Source organism: Lipotes vexillifer, unplaced genomic scaffold, assembly GCF_000442215.2.
Source record: "Lipotes vexillifer unplaced genomic scaffold, Lipotes_vexillifer_v1.1 scaffold8, whole genome shotgun sequence".
Taxonomy (NCBI): Eukaryota; Metazoa; Chordata; class Mammalia; order Artiodactyla; family Lipotidae; genus Lipotes; species Lipotes vexillifer.
Genome location: NW_006781519.1, coordinates 5659983 through 5681684, shown reverse-complemented (window position 1 = coordinate 5681684; position 21702 = coordinate 5659983). Strand labels below are relative to the sequence as shown.

Here is a 21702-nt window from a genome sequence, read left to right as displayed (position 1 = left end):
AAATGGGAAAATAATTTGAAAAAAGGTAGATATATTTACATGTATAACAAAATCACTTTGCTGTACACCTGAAACTAGTACAACATTGTTAATCAACTATGCTCCAATATAAAATAAAAAAATAAATAAATTACTGCTTCTGCTCCAGATCTCAGAGCATATGAGATTTTTGTGTGCACCCTTTAAGAGGAGAGTCTCTATTTCCCAGCATCCTTTGGCTCTCCTGAAAGTAAGCCCCTCTGACCTTCAAAGTCAAATATTTTGGGAGCTCATCTTTCTGGTTCATGATCCCTGGGCTGGGGAGCCCAATGTGGTGTTTGGACCCCTTGCTCTTTGGGGAGTACCTCTGCAATTGTAATTATCCTCTTGCTTGTGTGTAGCCTACCCAGATGTATGAATCTTTACTCTATCACATATTCACCCCTCCTACTCATCTTGTTATGGTTCCTTCTTTATATCTTTAGCTGTAGAATATATTTTCTGCTGGTTTTCAGGCTGCTCTCATGGATAGTTGATTTGTAAATAGTTGCAATTTTGGTGTGCCTGTAGGAGGAGGTGATCTTAAGAGTCTTCCTACTCTGTCATCTTGGCCACTCTCCTCTACATATTTTTTTATCAAGGTGACAATTCCCTTCAATTTCTAGTTTACTGAGAATTGTTATCATTAATGGGTGTTGGATTTTTTAAATGCTTTTCTGCATCTATTAATGTGGTTATGTGATTTTTCTTTTGAATATGTTGCTATGATGGATTACATTAATTGACATTTGAATGTTAAACCAATCTTGAAAATTAGAATAAATTACACTTGATTATAGTGGATAATTATTTTTACATACTTCGAATTCAATTTGTTAATATTTTGCTGAGAATTTTTGCATCTATGTCCTTGAGAAATATTGGTATGTAGTTTATTTTTTTTTTCTTTTCTTGTAAAGTCTTTGCTTGATATTAGGAAAACTGGCCTCATAGAATGAGTTAGGACGTATTCCCTCTGTTTCCAGAAGAGATTGTAGAGAACTGGTATAATTCCTTCCTTAAATGTTTAGTAGAATACACCAGTGAACCCATCTAAGTCTGGTTCTTCTGTTTTGTAAGTTTATGATATATTGATTCAATTTCTTTAATAGCTATAGGCCTATTCAGATTGCCTATTCTTGTGTGAATTTTGGCAGGTCGTGTCTTTCAACATTTGTTCATTTCACCTGCATTATAAAATTTGTGAGAATTGAATTATTCATAACATTTATTTATTATTCTTTGAATGTCCATTCAGTCTTAGTGATGTTTTCTCTTTTATTTGTGATATTAATTATTTGTCTCTTCTCCATTTTGTTCTTGTTAACCTAAGATAGAGGCTTTTAAAAAATTTTTTTTCAAAGAAGTAGCTTTTGATTTGGTTGACTCTTTCTATTGATTTCCTGTTTTTAATTTCATTGATATCTTTTCTGATTTTAATTTCTTTATTTCTGCTTACTTTAAAATTATTTTTTTTCTAGTTTCCTATTATGGAAGCTTAAATTATTGATTCTGTGTATTCATTCCATGCTACATACATATACATATTGAGTGTACATGCATATAAATTTCATGTACAATGAAATTTCCCTCTAAGCTCTGTTTTTTATGCATGCTACAATTTTTTATTAGCTTTATTTTTATTTTCAATTGGTTCAATAATTTTATAATTTCTATTGATATTTCTTCTTTGATCTATGTGTTATTTAGAAACCTGTGTTTAATCCCTTAGTACTTTGGGATTTTTTATTTCTAGTTTAATTCCATTGTTGTCTGAGAGCATTCCTTGTGTAATATCTATTTTTTAATAATGCCTAGTTTTTCAGGAGTACTTTATGGCCAAGAATGTGGTCTACTTATAGTGAATATACCATGTGACCTTGAGAAGAATGTGTATTCTGCTGTTGTTGGATGAAGTAGTTGATGTTAATTATATCCAGTTGTTTATGGTGTTCTTAAATGTAATTGTTTCCTTAACCTGTTTTCTGCTTGCTGGACCTGTTCATTTCTGAGAGAAATGTATTGAAGTTTCTACCTCTAATAGAAGATTTATCTATTTCCCTTTATATTTCTTTTTTTTTCTTCATGTATCTTGACACTTTATTGTTAGGCAATGCATGTTAAGGTTGATTATGTCTTCATGGATAATTGATGTGTTTATCATCATTCAATACCCCACTTTTCATCCTGGATAAATTTCCTTTCTCTGAGTTCTATTGTGTCTAAAATTAATATATCAACTCTATTTTCTTTTGATTAATGATAACATGGTATAACTTTTTCCATGCATATACATATATAAAATATAATATTTTATATTTCAAATGGGTTTTGGATGGGTTGAGTCTTGTTTTATGATCCACTGTGATAATCTCTGTCTTTTAATTAGTATATTGAGACCATTGACATGTAAATTGTTTATTGATATAACTGGATTAATATCTACCATATTTGTTACTATTTTCTACTTATTGCCTTTGTTTTTGGTTCTTCATTTTTGTCTTCCACTTTTTCCTACTTTTGTGGTTTTAATCAAACATTTTATATGATTTCCATTTTTTCCTTTGTTAACATATTAGTTACCTTTATTTTTTTTTCCTTTTTTTCTACATTTTAGTGGTTATCCTAGAGGTTGCAATATGCATTTAGAAATAATCCAGGGTCTCATTTAAATAACACTATTCTGCATCAAGAGTGGTGCAAGTACCTTATAATAACCAAAAATATCATATTTCCTTCCTCTTCTTTTATCACTTGTATCATTCATTTTATATATTATATTAATTATATCATAATAATTATTATATTATATTATATTATTATACTATACTATATTATATTATATTATATTATATTATATTATATTATATTATATTATATTACATTATATATGTTCTCTGTGAGACCCTGGTCTAGCTCTTGGGAGTAAAACTCACATAAATGTGAGGGCACACCTCCAAGTGAGTCTCCCTGGAGTTTTAAGTCTCTGACTTGTCCACACTGGACCTCTAGCTATTCATCAATTACAATTTAAGTTTTTCCACCCCAACTCATTCCCAAGGAGGTTTCTGGTCATGGGTTACTACATCACTAAGTTGTGATTTTCTGTATTTGCCTTTCTGTCTCTCCAATTTTGGAAGCAGCATTTTCTCCTGGGTTCTCTCATTTCTGGTGGATCCAAAAAGAGTTATTGATTTTTCTTCTGTTTATTTGTTGTTAAAACAGAATGACAACTTCTAAGCTTCATGTGCATTGAACCAGAAACTAGATGTCCCTAAATAGGCTTTTGATTTGAATCAAAGTCTAAATATATAAAGGCTTCTATTTTAAAATGTTTTCTGTCTAAGCAGAATTAAGAAAGTTATGGTTTCTTAATAGAGAGAAGAAGAATTATATTAATATATAGAAGAATAATGAGCAACTTTTTGTGAAATATATGGAACCATATATTAAGGTATTCTAAAGTACTCTGATAAGGTTAAAATGCATATCAAATAGTACAACATTCGTCCAAATATACTGATTTATAATAGGAAGAATATGAACTCACCAAGACAAGCAAACAAACAAATAAAAACAGACACACACAAGAATGAGAGCAAATGGTTGATTATACTTCAGTGCCAAGCTTGCTGTTAGGGAGAAAAATTACCCTTAGGTGGATTATTATCCACTGATTTTTTCATTGCTAGACTCAGCTGACATACACAGACCTTAAATGTATCTCTGAATACTTGGTACTGGGAAAAAAAATGTTTTGAGAAATGTGGGATTATTTTTCATTATAGCCATATGAAACCATTTACTTGAGAGGTAAATAGTGTCAACTATTAGATCAACAGAGTAGAAGGATTTGATTATCTGAGAGTTTTGGAGACTTGAAATTATCTTAATTTTAACTTCACCTTTATTTGCTTTATTTGAAACTAAATATTTACTGTTAGAAAGCACCTCAAAAATGCATCCCTACAGATTTGAATAAAATAATTCAAATTATTTTATTTTTATATGGTTATAAAAGAATTAGACAGTTAACACATCTGGAAAGCATTCTACTTTATAGCTACCTATATACAAACTTAAGTTTTTGTCTTCTTCTTTTAGACTTTGGAACACAAAGGTAAAAATCACTTTTGTAATTTATATGAGTTAAAATTTTAATAAAGACAAGTTCAAAAGAAGCTAAAGAATGAATGAAGTAAAGAGAGAAAAATAAAAACTAGACAGAAATAATAATACACTTGTTATTATCATATTTGAAGTGGTTTTAAAACAGGTTAAAAGGAAAGAGTAGTGCATGTTCAGCCAACTGAGATGCTTTCTTGAATTATAAACATTTATACCACCAAAAAGAAAACCTTATGCTTACATAGTACTTTATAGTTTATATTGACTTTCAGCAAGTATTTCCTTGTCAGTGTCTCCCCTCCCCCAAATACGTAGGGCAGTCAAAATTCTATACTTTAAACAGAAAACTAAAGACGGATAGATCTAGTGATATTGCCAAATTTTCAGATAAAGTGATGGAATGTTTAATAGAAACAAGGTTCTCTCAGTATTAGCCTGGTTCTTAATCTACTATACTCCTATTATATTCTTCCAGAGACCATCCTTGTCTTTCTATGTAGAGATAATATCTCCTCTGATATATAATAGATATTTTATAGTTATTCTTGTAATTTTATATTATAACTGCCTACTCATACATTTTTTTACCTGCTTACATCTTTTAGCAAAGCACCATCACAGATATAGGATGATAGGTGCTGAATAGATAAAATTTGTTTGTTTGTTTGTTTATTCATTCATTCAATAAATTTTCACTCTATGCTTGCTATTTGCCGAACACTCTGCTAGTCACTGACAAAATAGTTAAAATTACAGCAGCAATAATTAACACTTACATAGATTTTACATTGTGTCAGGCAATTTTCTATGCACTAAATACAGTCATTAAATTCAACACTTTGAGGACGATGTACTATATTTTTGTTTTACACATGAATAATTAGGCACAGAGGAGTTAAATAACATGTTTACATTTGCATGTCTAACAAATGATACAGCTAGGATTAAAAAATAGGTAGCCTTGCTCCAGAGCCCAGACTCTTTCCATTATGTCATATTAGGATATCCCTTCATCTCATGGATTTTTCAGTCTACTAGGAAGACAGTTACTAAAGTAAACCAATAAATTCACTTCCGATTTATAGTATGTTATAATTAACCTCAAGTGAGTAAGAATAAAATAATATGAGAAAGAATAAGAGGTGCATAATTTAGGGTAGGAAGTTAAGAAAAACCTAAATAAATAAAACACAGGAAATTAAAGCATCATATTAAAAATAGTATTGATAGCAATATCTTAATATTTCCTTTGGAAAACAAACCTAAACAGTTATATAATAATAGGCTTCAATCTTTCTAAATACAACATTATATCTTTAGAGAATTTTTTCAATAGTAAGTTAAATAATTGGATAAACTTCCACTTGGTTTAGTTTTACAACTAAAATAAAGGATGCATAGTTGTTGAGTTGGTTTGTTTTACTCATAAAATCATTTTATCTTCAGAATAATAGTAGCTAAAAAGTGAAATCAATGCAGTTATATGCTCAAATTACTCAGAGACTTAGTGTTTCATTATCTGTGCAGCAACTTTAAGTAAAATGTAACCTAACTATAATATAATGGTCAATAAGGAATGAATTAAATCTGTATTTAAGTAATATGTTATGCTAAAATTGTAAATTTTCTGAGACTCTTCAAGACAGTTGCTATAGCTGAAATAATTTTTATAAGTTGTATGCAACCAAATCAAAGAGAAGACAAAGCAAATAAATTACTTGAAGACCAAGAATATGTATTTTGCAAGAATTTTAAATGGGAAAGGGATATTTAGGAGCTACATATCTAGAAACTGGCATGAAATCTGAAATGCATAAATGCAATTTTATATTTGATTGTTAAAATAAATAAGTTAAAAATTCACATTTAACTTATTAGGCTGCTTTTCTTAAACATTCTCTTTCTAAAGTCTTAATTGTATTTTTAATCATTGTATGTAATGCACACATGTCAATTTCATAAAGAAAATTTAAATATGTAAATTTATATTTGTTGATATAAAGGGCAAATTGCCTACATATTTTCTTTTTAAATTAATCATAGAGAAACCAAACACTGTAAAATTTTATCTTATACAGTGTTAATTTTATGTATTACTCTAGGTACAATTTTCCTTAAAATGATTTGTATCTGAAAGTGTTTTATTTTTGAAACCTCTAAGTTAAACTGTTTTGGTCAAGTATAATGAATTTTACCAAAACTTTCTATTTTATTTCCTAAATTTTTAAGTGATCCTGACTTAAAGTATCATTCTTCTAATGAATTTCAATTTCTACTGTCCACTTGGTTTAACTATGCTTATCATAAATGTTCATCAAATGAAGAATTATCTAACATTTAGATAGTTTAACAGAATCTCTTTATAATTTTGTTTCCTTAAAATACACATATTTGTAAAATAAAATCAAAATGGTGTTTGTATAGCAAAATGCTCTATTATATTGCATTTATTGATTGATTGATTGATAAAAATCAGTAAAAGTCTTTTTTTTTCTTTTTTTTTTTTTTTTGCGTTATGCAGGCCTCTCACTTTTGTGGCCTTTCCCATTGTGGAGCACAGGCTCAGCAGCCATGGCTCACAGGCCCAGCCACTCCGTGGCATGTGGGACCCTCCCAGACCGGGGCACGACCCCGTATCCCCTGCATTGGCAGGCAGACTCTCAACCACTGCACCACCAGGGAAGCCCAGTAAAAGTCTTTATCTTTCTACAGACTCATGCCAATTCATACACCTGAGAGCTCCACATTTGCTTGAGCCTAAACTTGAATGAATTCTATTTAACATTATACTTTCCACTGTAAAAAGGTTTTAGAGATTGTAGGGCCAATAACATGAGCTTAATTAAATTGATTAATGCAGTCAATAATTATCTTCATGTTTGTAAAATTACTTATCTTCATAAGGAAAATTAACATCAAGATTTAGAGGAATGAAAAATATTAAAGGGACACAATGAAAAAAGTGCAAAAATCATTCAGATATTCTGGACTTGATTAAAGTAACTGAGAAATATTTTGGGGAAAACAAAACCAAAATAAAATGAAATAAAACAAAATAAAAACGAACTAAAACATAAATGTGTTGCATCAGAATGATGAAAAGCATAGGGGAAGAGTTAAAATGTATAACAATGCTATGAACAAATTTTCTGTTGAAAATTTTGAATTGTATTTTAAATAATATAAAAATGAATTACTGAAAGTAATTCAATTAGAAAATAATAAGAATCCAATAATCCTAAAAGAACATAATAAATTGTCAAAAAATATCTGCCCCACAAAATGTACTACAACAAAATTGCTTTATGGACCAAACAGTATTTAAGCCTCAAGGAACAAATTATTCCAATTTTCCTATTTCTAGAATATGGGGGGGGGACATAGAAAAAGATAAAGCACTTATCCATTCAATTGATAAGACTATAAGCTCTCATAATGGCAAAACTCAATCAATAACCCAATTTCACTTCTAAATTCTCCATCCCCAGGAAGTTTACCAATTCTATGCACAAAATCTGAATATATATTAAAATCTAATCTATTCAATTAAACTGATCAAATATTAATACCACATTACAAACGGAGTTAATGTTGTTGCTAACATTGATATAATTTGTTGAAGTTATATCTCTGCTCAGCTTGGGTGATTTCCACTACTCCATCTTTCAATTTGCAGATATGTTCCTCTATATGCTCTAATCTATTGTTGATTTCTTCTAGTGCATTTTTTATTTCAGTTTTCATATGTTTCAGCTCTGTTTGGTTATTTTCTCTATTATTTATCTCTTTTTAAATATTCTTACTGTGTTTATTCATTTTTATCCCTATTTTATTGAACATCTTTATAATCATTACCTTGAAATTTTTAGATTGCTTATATCCACTTAATTTTTTTTGGAGGATTTTTTTTTGATCTTTGGCTTGGAATACATTACTCCATCTCATCATTTTGCCTAATTCTCTGTGTTATTTTTATGTATTTTATAGGTCTGTTATCTTTTCTTATCTTGAAGAAGTGGCCTTAAGTAGAAGACACATTATGGGTCACAGAAGCCCATTCTGCTGTGGTCACCAGAGCTTAATGCTCTTGGGAGCAGTGGGGCTTCTATGTGGGCTGCATGGGCCCTCCTTTTGTGGTTGGGTTGACTTTGCTTTTACTGGTATGCAAGTATGATCCCTGACATTTTTGGCTATCAGACCCTGCCTTTTTGTTTGTTTGTTTGTTTGTTTTTTTTACATCTTTATTGGAGTATAATTGCTTTACAATGGTGTGTTAGTTTCTGCTTTATAACAAAGTGAATCAGTTATATATATATACATGTGTTCCCATATCTCTTCCCTCTTGTATCTCCCTCCCTCCCACCCTCCCTATCCCACCTCTCCAGGTGGTCACAAAGCACTGAGCTGATCTCCCTGTGCTATGCGGCTGCTTCCCACTAGCTATCTACCTTACGTTTGGTAGTGTATATATGTCACTGGTCCACTAGTAGGCAGGTATGTGTCTTGCTTGGCTGCCTGCAGCCTGCTTGGTCCTAGGGCTGGTGCCAGTTGGCTGGCGGGTGGGGCTGGGTCCCTGTGTGCCCAACTGTGGGGCCCATAGATCTCTGTGGCTGGTGGGTTGGTGAGCCCCTGGCACTAACTGGCTAGAGGTAAGACTTCAAATTGTTGCTTGCCAGCACCAGTGCCCTCACAGTAGAATGAATTCCCCAAAATGGCTACTGGCAGCATCTTCATCCGCTGGTAGTTTATCAATTGTCTCTTGCATCTCCAGAAGGCTCTTCAAGATCAACAAGTGTATCTGACCCAGGATTTGTCAAACTACTGCCTTTGCCCTGTGATTTGGAGCATGTGAGACTTTGCACATTCCTTTTAAGAGTTGAGTCTGTTCCCTACAGCTCTTAGGCTTTCCCATATGTAAGACCTTCTGGCCTTCAAAGCCAAATGTTCTGGAAGCTCATCTTTCTGATGCAAGACCACTGGGCTGGGGAGCACAGTGTGGATCTTGGACCCCTCAGTTCTTGGGAAGAGCTTCTGCAATTGTGATTATCCTCCCATTTGTGGGTTGCCTAACTTGGTGTGTGTCATGACTCTTCTATGTCTCTGTCCCTCTTACTTGTTTCATTGTGGTTTCTTCTTTTTATCTTTAGCTGTCAAAAATATTTTCTGCTAGTGCTTAGGTTGTTCTCATAGACAGTATCTCAGTTAATATTTGCAATTTTGGTATGCCTATGGGAGGAGGTGAGCTCAGTGTCTTCCTGTTCTGCCATCTTGGCCATTCCCCTGCTTCTCTTATATTTTTCATACTGTTTTTCCTTTATTTTTTTCTTAATGATTTTGATGAAAGATGGTTTTACTTAAAGATTTATTATTTATTTTTAGGTATATTAATAAAAAATTTAACATACTAAGAAAGTTACACAAGCCTGACAGATTGACTTTTCTGAACTATATGTGTCCTTGATTTTCTTTTAGTTACTCACATTTTCATTGTTCAGTTATTCAAACTGATTACTACCTAAAGACACCTGGTTGATTATTTAACATGAGTCACATGCAATAAGGGCAAATGCAGATGATTGTGTCACCCAACCAAGTGTTTATGATGAAAATAATGAAACTTTTGTTCACATGAACCAAGGCACATAAAAATACCATTCTTCTTGGGAGAGAGCTGCACCTATTAAAGAACACTCTATGAATTACTCCTTAATTAAAATGTGATCACCTTATTTCTTTCTGATTTTGTTTGAAACGCATAGAGTAACCAGTATGATATTCACTCATGTATCAGGAGATTAGCTTATTTCCCAAAGCATCAGCAACATCAGGAGAATATGGACACATGAGAAGTGATGGGGGAATTATTGGTGGCCCAGAAGGAAATGGAGGCAGCCAGCATGATAGGAAGTGTGGTGCTGGTGATGGCGGTTGATTTGCTTTCCTGGGCCACGTCCTGATCCTGGCATGGGAGAATGAGGTGGAGAGAGAAAAGAATTTCATGGAACAGCTTTTTTTTAACTTTTTTTTTTTTTTGTGGTACGTGGGCCTCTCACTGCTGTGGCCTCTTCTGCCATGGCTCACAGGCCCAGGTGCTCTGCGGCATGCAGGATCCACCCAGACTGGGGCACGAACCCTCGTCCCCTGCATTGGCAGGTGGACTCTCTACCACTGCGCCACCAGGGAAGCCCCCCATGGAACAGCTTTGGACTTGATATTCTTTGGTTTATTTCCAGCAGACCTGGAGGAGTTCTCATTTTCATATGTCAAAATTTGACTTTCATTTTCAGTCTCTTGCACATTCTGTTCTATATTATTAGCTACTTCAGAGGTTGGGGAAAGTAAATCAGACAGATTTTGCTCCTCCCTAGTTCCATATCTAGTGTAAATCACAATACAGGTTTCTCTCTTAAAATCAACTGAATCAAGGTTAGTTGTGTGAATGCAGCTGTCTTCTGACAAAACAGCAGAACATTTGTCACCTACTTTCCACTGCTTCAAGAGAGTTGTGGTATTCTTATTTTGGCTTTTATTCTCCTAACCAGGTTTTCTTTTAGGTGTGCCTTTTGGTTTATCTGAAGCTTCAGAAATGTCACCATTCTTTAAAGTGTGCTTAAATGGAGCCATGTTTTTATCATAAGCTTTTATCACTGCTGTATCATCCCAAATGTCAGAATCATCACTCTGTCCTTTGCTGCACTGGAATAACTTTGGGTCCTCCTACCCTGGGATGCCTTTGCCATGACCTCCTGGTGTTTTGTTTGTTTTACAAATTTTATATTTTGTTAGTCTGTTCAAAGCATCAGTTTAGGGTCTTTCTTACCTTCTTATTTTTATTTTATTTTCCTTTATTTTTTCTCAAATTGTTATTATATACTTTACTCCATTTTCCTTGAGTTTTGCTGTTGTTTTGTTTCTATTGTCATGAGTTGTGTGCTTAATTTCTTATTTTCTAGTACAAGCATTAGTCTATACATTATACCTTGGCATATTTTTTTATTTACAATTCACAAATTTTGATATATATTATTTTAATTATCATTTATTTTGAATTAATTTAAAATTTCTATTGTGTTTATTTGACTAATGAGTAATTTGAAATCATGTTTTATTTTCCTATTTTTAATGTGCTTTTTAATTTATCTATCATATTTATTTACTTATTTATTTATTTATTTATTTTTTGAGGTACGCGGGCCTCTCACTGTCGTGGCCTCTCCCGTTGTGGAGCACAGGCTCCGGATGCGCAGGCTCAGTTGCCATGGCTCACGGGCCCAGCCGCTCCGCGGCACGTGGGATCCTCCCGGAATGGGGCACGAACCCGTGTCCCCTGCATCAGCAGGCGGACTCTCAACCACTGCGCCACCAGGGAAGCCCCTATCATATTTATTGATGCAGTTTTTATAGAGGGCTACTTGGTTATTTCCATCAAAATTTATAATGCACTTTTCTTTAGACAAACCAAACCCACATGTAAGAAAAAATGTCACAGCTATATTCCCATAAGTACACAGAGACACAGTAAAGAGTGAACCACAGTGGGGAAAATCCAACCACTAGACACATGGCAGAAACAAAGAATCTTCTCTCCAATTCTTAATATATTGAAAATCAAATAAGCCTTTTAATTGTTATCACCCATATTTTCTAGTTGAAATAATTCCCAAGGTCACTCCTAAATTCAAATTATAAGGGAAGTGAAACCCTACTGTGCAGCCAGAAGAATATTATAATCAGATATTAGTGAACATTGATAATATGCATCATATATATATATATATATATATATTTTGCCATACGTGGGCCTCTCACTGTTGTGGCTTCTCCCATTGTGGAGCACAGGCTCTGGATGCACAGACTCAGTGGCCATGGCTCATGGGCCCAGCTGCTCCACAGCATGTGGGATCTTCCTGGACTGGGGCACAAACCTGTGTCCCCTGCATCAGCAGGCGGACTCTCAACCATTTTGCCACCAGGGAAGCCCCCATCTCATATTCTTAGAAGGACATTTTCTACATGGTTATCCAAAAATTCACTTGTAAGTTTTTGTCAAGTAATCGAAAGGTGTCAAATATTTTATTTAAATATTCACTTAATCTGGCATTTACTTTGATGTGAATGATGAAATAGGGATCCTTCTTTGTTCTAAATAGAATTTATGTTTTGACACTATGTATTGACTAAAGTTTCCCCACTGATTTGAAGGGCTTCTTTTTCAAATAAAATTCCAGTTTCCATTTGTGTCTATTCTATTACATTGAGTATTTATATTTCAGTAAATTCTAAATACTTTTGTTGAAGTTTCATAGCAAGCAAATACATTATAACTTTCAATAAGGTAATCCATTCTTTAAAAATTTATACACAAAATTGCAATATGATCCAGAAATTCTACTTCTGTGTTTATACTGTAAAGAATTGAAACTATAGATGCAAACAGAAATTTGTACACTATTGTTTATAGCAACATTACTCACAATAGCTAAAATGTGGAAATAACCTAAATGTCCATTAACAGATGAGTGGATAAACAAAATGTGGCATATACATACAATGGAATATTATTCAGTCTGACACATGCTGCAACATGGATGGACCTTGAAGACATTATGGTGAGAAAAATATGCCAGTCATAAAAGGACAAATACTGTATGATTTCAATTACTAAGTTAACTAGATTAGTTAATTCATGGAGACAGAAAGGAAAACAGTGGTTAACAGGCACTGGGAGGTGGACAATGGGGAATTGTTTCATGGAAACAGAATTAGACACAGTTTGGGAAGAAGAAAATTTTCTGAAAATGGATTTTCTTGCACAACAATGTGAATATACATAATGCCACTAAAATGTACAGTTAAGAATGGTTAAAATGGTAAATTTTATGTTTATATAACTAGCCACAAAAAAGTAAGGTAATTAGCTCTCCTTACCCATTATTTTTCTTTGCATTCAAAGTTATTGAATTCTTAAAAATTCAATTTTTTAAGGCTATTCTTAAAAATTCATTTTCCCAGAAGTTTATAATAGTTATAAATAAAATTTTGACTTCTTAATTGTTTGACTGGGAGAAGTAAGGAATATTCTCCCCTGATGACACTTTGAATTAAGTTCAGTGATCCTGATTTTTGATTTCTGGCTTCCAGAACTACAAGAAAACTAATTTTTCTTGTTTTAAGACAGCAAGTTTGTGGTAATTTGATACAGCAGCCACAGGAAAATAACACAGACGTTGGTACCTGAAATTGGGTTGCTATTTTAACAAATAACTGAAATTATGGAAGTGGCTCTGGAATTGGATATTTCCAGGGTCTGGAAGAATTTTGAAGTGCTTGATATAAAAATCCCACCTTGCCTTAAATATAATGTTGTTAGAAATTTGTATATTAAAAGTGTTACTGGTGAGAGCTGAAAAGGAAGTGAGAAACATAGAAGAGGATATATATATATATATATATATATATATATATAATATATATATATATAATCTTAGAGAATACATATATTATCATAACAGAATTATACATAAATATGAATGTTAAAGGCACTGCTGGTGAGGTATCAGACATAAATAAAAATGTTTTAGAAACTAGAGGTAAGGTAGCTCTTTTTACATAGTGGTAGAATGCTTAACTGAATTGTGTCCCACAACTGTGTGGTAAGATTTGTAAGTGATAAGCTTGGATATTTAGCTGATAAGATTTCCAAGTGATGTGTTGCAGGCGTAACCTGCTTTCTTTTTGCTGTTTATAGTAACTGATTATCTTTGAGTTGGGACATCAGTCTTCCTCTATCTTTGGATTCAGACCCACACTGAAACACACATCATTGGCTCTCCTGGTTCTCAGGTCTCTGGATTAGGACTTGCACTACCCCACTGGCTTTATTGGGTTTGGAATTCTCAGACTCTATAATCACATTAACCAATTTCTTATAATAAATAAATATATATGTAACAGTTATGTATATTATATATAATCTATTTTAATAGATTAAGGTTCTCCTGAGAAACAGAAATAATTCCAATTGATTCTGTTTCTCTGGAGAACCCTAATACACCATATAATCCAGCACTTGCATTTCTAGGTATTTACCCAATTGATTTAAAAATTTATGTCCAGGGCTTCCCTGGTGGCGCAGTGGTTGAGAATCTGCCTGCCAATGCAGGGGACACGGGTTCGAGCCCTGGTCTGGGAAGATCCCACATGCCGCGGAGCAACTGGGTCCGTGAGCCACAACTACTGAGCCTGCGCGTCTGGAGCCTGTGCTCTGCAACAAGAGAGGCCGCGACAGTGAGAGTCCCGCGCACCGCGATGAAGAGTGGCCCCCACTTGCCACAACTAGAGAAAGCCCTCGCACAGAAACGAAGACCCAACACAGCCAAAAATAAATAAATTAATTAATTAAAAAAAAAAAAAAGAGTTGTTTAAAAAAAAAAAAAATTTATGTCCAAACAAAAAGATTATATTGATGTTTATAGCAGCTTTGTGCATATGTTTATACACAATACATAATTGCTAGAACCAAAAGTCTCCAAGATGTCCTTTACTATATCAGTGGATAAACTGTGATTCATGGATACAATGGAATGTCATTCAGTGGTAAAGTGAAATGAACCATTAAGCACTGCAAATACATGGATGAGTTGCAAATACATATTGTCAAGTGAAAAAAATCAGTCTGAATATTCTACATACTGCTAGATTTCAATTATAAAATACTCTGGAAAAAGACAAAACTATAATGTCAATAAAATCAGTAGTTGCATGGGGTTCAAATGGAGGAAAGGTTGAAGAGAGGAAACAGAGTGGTAATTTTAGGCAGTAAAAGAATTCTGCATGAAGATTTAATGGTGGATATTTGACAATATAATTTTTTTAAACCCATAAAAATTTATAGCACAAAGAATGACAATGTATCCAAATTTTAAAAAGTTACTTAGAAGTTTTGAGAATCACAGCATTATAGAATGTAATATAGCTATCTAACTTTACTACAAATATGTGAAATTACTGAAATGTATGGAAGGAAAAGATACTGACTCAAGTCATTCTGAAAATTAGCGGAATCTGTAAGACTGAAGACAAACAGAAGTGCACATAAGCACTTCAGTTGAAAAAAATTTTCCCATGATGTTTAGGTTAACAATTTAAAATCCACAATCAATGTATTGTGGAGTGGGAAGTTGCAGATGAATAAGTGAAGCAGCTTAGAATAATGATTGTGATAATGAATTTGAGTTGGATACATCAGTATGAACATATGTGTAGCTTAATACTGTTACAGATAAAGATAGACAGATATAGTGATTGAGATATGTGTATATACACAAGTTATTATATACATAGAATTATTTGTTTTATATATCACCTGAGAGGGCCTGGAAATGAGAACCGTACTGTAGCAAAGAGAAAAGTTAGCACCCAAATTTTGGTTTCTAATACCATTCTCCAATAAAAGGAACAAGGACTTCTTGGTGAGACTGGTGATTCTAGGACTGAAGCAGGTAATATATGAGATGAGCCTGGAGCATCTTTAGTACTAGAAAATAAGAAAGCACTCAAGATGAAAAAAAAAAAAAGAACAGGTAGGCAGATAGACAGATACACAGATACATATATACATACATTCATAGATAAAAAGAATCCATAATGTTGAAATCTGCCAAATGCACATAGAAGACAATCAAAACATTTGCCAGTGGTCAAAGCTGGAATACTTTTAGGAAAGTATAGTGTGAGATTATAACCAAGAGTACAAAATAAATATCCATGAATCTATAGTCATATAAATGATTGAATAAATAAATAAATGAGGAGTGATGTGACTTCACCAGACAGCAGAGTAGGAGACCCCAGCTTTCATTCTCCCATAAATACTAACAATTAGACAGTTATCCATGAACAAAAATGCTCTGGGAGAACTCAGCAGTTCACCTAGGAATCTTTAGCAATGTAGTAGAGAAAAAAACAAGCAAAAAAAAAAAAAAACACTAATAATAACCTTACAAAAGGAGTAGAAAGAGGAGTTTTATTTTTCCTGCATCATTCCATCCCAGGCTACCACTGTTCAGCACTAAAAGGGAACTACCCAGCCCAAAAGAGTTCCCCTCATTGGGAAAAGGAGAATGGGATGAATGAGCAACTTTCCTGGCCTTTCGGGGCACTGCAAGAAGGACTCATTTTGTTTTACCTGGTACAGAGACCAGCAAAACTGAGACATCTAGAAATGATAAGGAACAAACGAGAAGGGCAGGGGCTATCAGAATCGGCCATTCAATGGCTGAGGACCTCAACAACACTTGCAGATGCTGTAGACCCCTCCAGAATTCATCACTGAAGACCTCATTATGGACCCCACAGGCTGCCCTGTAGAGGATCCCAGCAGGTTTCACTATACAAGAAACCAATGACCAGCACAGCCTCCACAGACCACTCTGCTGAAGTTTTTCTTCAAATGTTTTCATATTTTCAGACACCAGCTGCCCAAGTCCTCACCACTTTCCCTCATCCCTCTTGCCACAGGCCAGGACCCACACTGGCAGCCAGCTCCAGCCTCTGTCATTGTGCACATGCAAGACTCCAACCTAGATACCCTCAGCTGACCTTCACTGCTCTGCTTGCACTTGTGGTTAGCCCCTGCACCTGTGTACCTGCATGCCATAGACCTGACCCTCATCACCAATCTTAACTATCATGAGTGTTCCTGCCACTAGCCCTTGCAACCACACAAGTGCATGACAGAAGCCTGGGCTTCTAGTGTGCCTTCAGTTGGCCCTGATATTTTCCAATGCCCTTGCCACTACATTTTGTCTGCAGCCGGCTTCTGCCACCACACAGGCAACCGCAGCTTCCAACTATTGCCAGGTATGTGCACATCCCCAGGTTCAGCCAATACCACTGCCTGAACTAATTCTTAGCTGTTGGATCTGAAGATGCAGCTGAGGATCCCAACAGTCCTTGCAGCCACAGCAAATCCCATGCAGTTCTTTCCAAGGATAATGAAGTTGTCAATGTTGTGGACTGCAGTGACATGACCCATAAAACATCTCCTCTGGACTTGGATCCACCAAATGACTCTGCACTTGGCATCTTACACTACTAAACGCAGGTTTAAAGCATACTCCAGCATGCCACCACATGCAGGTAAAGGCAATTTATTGACATAAAGTCAGGACATAAAATTTGGAACAGGTTACTGCTTTTTCAAATGTGTGGGTACCTATGCAAGTATACAGGATTTATGAATAATCAGGGAACTATGATACCACCAAAGGAACAAAGGGAGTAAAGGGTAGAGATTTTGAATGTGATAGCAGTTAAGTTATCATTAGTTTAAAGCAGACTATAATATTTTATGTAAGTCTCAAGGGAACTATAAGCAAAAACCTACAGTATATACACAAAAGGCAAAAGCAACAAAGTCAAAGCATACCACTTTGGAAAATTATTTATTCACAAAGGAAGACAACAGGAGAGGAAGAAGGAAGCAAGGAATTTACAAAATAGCCAGGAAACAACTAAGATGGCATTAGTAAATTCTTACCTATCAATAATTATTTTATATGTAATTATTATATACTTTTATATATAGACTAAAGTCTAGTATAGAGTAGCTAAATGGATAAAAATAAACAAGACCAAACTATATGCTGCCTACAAGAGACTCACTTAAGCTTTAAGAAGAACTGGATGTTCACTTGCCAAAAAAAAAAAAAAGTATACACAGACCTTACATTCTTCACTCTTCACAAAAATTAACTCAGAAAGGATCACAGACCTAAATGTAAAACACAAAACTATAAAACTCCTAGAAGATAATAGGACAAAATCTAGATGACCTTGGCCTTGTTTAGTGATGACTTTTATATAATTCCAAAGACATTATCCATTAAAAAAAGAATTGATAAACTGGAATACAGTAAAATATAAAATTTCAGCTTGATGAAATACACTGTCAAGATTATTTAAAAAAAAAAAAACAACTAGGCACACACAGGGAGAAAATATTTTCAAGCACATCTGATAAAAGACTGTTACCCAAAATATACAAAGAATTCTTAAACTCAACAATAAGAACATGAACAACCTGATTAAAAAATGGGCAAGAGTCCTAAACAGACAGCTCTACAAAAAAGATATACAGGTGAAAAATAAGCATTTAAAATGTTCCAAATCATATGTCATTAAAGAAATGCAAATTAGAACAACAATGTGATATGACAACACACCTATTAGGATGGTTGAAATCCAAAACACTGATGTTATAGTCTGTATATTTGTGTTCTCCCAAAATTTATGTATTGAAATCCCCAAAATCAAAGGTTTTATTTATATATTTGTTTATTTAGGTATATAGATATAGATATAGATTAGATATAGATATAGATGATATAGATATAGATATTTTTCAAAGGTATGAGTAGGTGATAGCTTTGGGGAGATGATTAGGTCATAACTGTGGTGCTCTCATAAATTGACTTCATACTCTTACAAAAGAGATCCCATCAATTTCCTTAGCCCCTACCACCACGTGAGGAAACAGCAATAAGTTGCTGGCTATGAACCAGGAAGCAAGCCCTCACATGAACATGCTGGTAACTTGATCTTTGACTTCCTAACCTGTGTAACTGTGAGAAATAATGTTCTGTTGTTTCAAGCTACTCATTCTATGGTATTTAGTTATAGCAGCCTGGACAAACTAAGACAACTGTCAGCACCAAATGCTGGTCAAGGTGTGAGCAAGAGGAATTCTCATTCATTACTGGTAGAAATGCAAAATGGTACAGCCACTTTGGGAAAAAGTTTGACAGTTTCTTAAAAAAACTAAACATGCTCTTACCATATGATACAACTATTACCCTCCTTGGTATTTACTCAAAAAACTTGCAAACTTATGTCCACACAAAAACTTACACATGGATGTTTGTTTATAGCAGCTTTAATCATAATTGTCAAAACTTGGAAGCAAGCAAGATGTCTTTCCTTAGATGTATGGAGAAACTATGATACTTTAGACAATGGAATATTATCCAACACTAAAAAGAAATGAGCTATCCAGCCATGAAAAAGACAGAGAGGAAACTTAAATGCATATTACTAAATGAAAGAAGCCAATCTGGAAAGGCTATATACTGTATGATTCTAACTACATGACATTCTAGAAAAGACCAACTATGGAGACAGTAAAAATATTAGTGGTTGCCAGGGGTTAAGGATAAGGGATGCCTGAATTTGCAGAGCACAGAGGATTTTTAGGGCAGTGAAACTTCTTTATATGATACTATAATGGTGGACATATGCCATTATAAATGTGTCTAAACCAATAGAATGTACACCAACAAGAGTGAATCCTAATATAAACCATGAATTTGGGGTGATAATGATGTGTCAGTGTAAGATCATCATTTGTAACAAGTGTACCAGTCAGGTGGGAGATGTTAATAATGAGTAAGGCTATGTATGAATGGGAATGGGGGTATACAGGAACTCTCTCTACTTTCCGCTCAATTCTCTGTGAAAATTAAACTGATCTAAATAATAAAGCTTTTTTAAAAAATCAGTAACAATTGGAACAAAAATGGAATAATCCATAATAAAAATAAAGAATACAAATACTAATCCACAGAAAATAAACAGAAATTGTCATATTCTCCAAATCAAACATAGTAAAAACATTCAAAGCAGAAAAAAAGCTGCTTAACATATCTCATTAGAAAAACTCAAATTAAAATAACAAAGTGATACCACTACACACCTATTAGAATGGCTACAATAGAAGATATTGACAATGCCATATGCTGGTGAAGATGTGGAACAGCAGGAACACTTAACTGTTGCTATTGGGAATGCAAAACAGTTCAGCAATTTGGGAAGCCAGTATGGCAGATTTTTACAAAAATAAACATAATTTTACCATATGATCCAGCAATCTTGTTGCCTGGTATTTACACAAAAGAGTTCAAACTTACATCCACACAAAAACCTGCACAAAAAATGTGTATAGCTTTTTTTTTTTTTTTTTGATAATTGTCAAAAACTAGAATCATCCAAAATTTATGGCAAGAGGTGAATGGATAAGCAAACTGTGCTTCATCCATATGATGTAACATCAATAAAAATAATTGCATTATCAAGTCATGTAAAGGCATGGAAGAATGCTAAATTCATATTCACAATTGAAATAATCAAGTCTGACAAGTCTACATAGTGCATGACTCCAAATATAAAATATTCTGGCAAAGACAAATCTAGGAAAACAGTAGAAAGATGAGTGGGGTTTTGTTCAGTCAGAGAGAGAAGGAATGAGTAAGTGGAGCATAGGAGTTTTTTAGTGCAGTGAAACTCAAATGGTGGAAAGGACATTATATATTGTTCAAAACCCATATAAATGTACAACACGAAGAGTCAATCCTAATGTAAACTATGGACATCAGTTAATAATAATGTATCAGTGTTTGTTTATCAATTGTTACAATTGAGGAATTCTTGTAGGGGAAATATTAGTATATGGAAACTGCAATTTCCATGGAGTATTTCTATGAACATAAAATTGCTTTTAAAAAAGTATGTTTGGGGCTTCCCTGGTGGCGCAGTGGTTGAGAATCTGCCTGCCAATGCAGACAACACAGGTTCGAGCCCTGGTCTGGGAAAATCCCACATGCCATGGAGCAACTGGGCCCGTGAGCCACAATTACTGAGCCTGCGCGTCTGGAGCCTGTGCTCCGCAACAACAGAGGCAAAAAATAAATAAATTGTGTAAAAAAAAAAAAAAAAAAAAAGTATGTTTGTGTGTAATGTAAGTGGTTGACAAAAATATTTTTGATTATAATTTAAAGAGCTGATATTAAGGTTTGGTTACTGAGTTATTCATTTCAAAGACATTCATCTCAAATATTTGGGTGCTTTTGTTTTAATATATTAATCTAGTTTTGTAGGACAGCAGTCTGTGCAGATTCTTATGTTGCCATGTTGGAAGTGGGAATCACCTCACAAATTTTGACAAATCAGTTTTCATTTACATTTAGTTTGAAATATTTTTAATTTCTCTTGAGACATATTTAAATTATCTGTTATTTAAAAGTGTCACAACATTGTAAATCAACTATACTCCAATAAAAATTTTAAAAAAGAAAAAGAAAAAAAGAGTGTTTCTTAATCTTCTAATATTTTGGGATTTTGAAAGTTTCAGTTATTAATTTCTAACCTAATTACACTTTTCTCAGAACATATTTGTTATGATTTGAATTATTTTTAATTTTTAAGGTGCATTTATAGCCAAAATTTTGGTGTACCATGGTGACAGTTAGATTTGAATTTGAGAAGAATATGTATTCTGTTGTTGCTGGATGGAAGATTCTATAAATATCAATGAGGTCATGTTGATGGTGAGTTCTCTTACTGTCATTTTTATCTGTACTGAAATTCTGCCTTCTGAATCTAGCAATTACTCAGAAAAGGGTGTTGCACTCTCCAATTATAGTAGTAGATTTGCCTATTTCTCCGTGAAGTTCCATCATTTTTATTAATGCATTTAATTTTTTTTTATTTTATAGTGGAGTA

General features: G+C 33.8%; 1 protein-coding gene across 1 annotated transcript in view; it reads right to left on the bottom strand.

The window, feature by feature from the left end:
- Window positions 1–9867: 9867 nt before the first annotated feature.
- The window catches only part of LOC103079493 (survival motor neuron protein-like), a 52578-nt gene continuing 40743 nt past the window's right edge, over window positions 9868–21702 (bottom strand). The window contains 3 exon segments of the mRNA XM_082930996.1: window positions 9868–10010; window positions 10082–10142; window positions 10336–10638. Coding sequence (XP_082787122.1) covers window positions 9868–10010; window positions 10082–10142; window positions 10336–10638 — 507 coding nt within the window.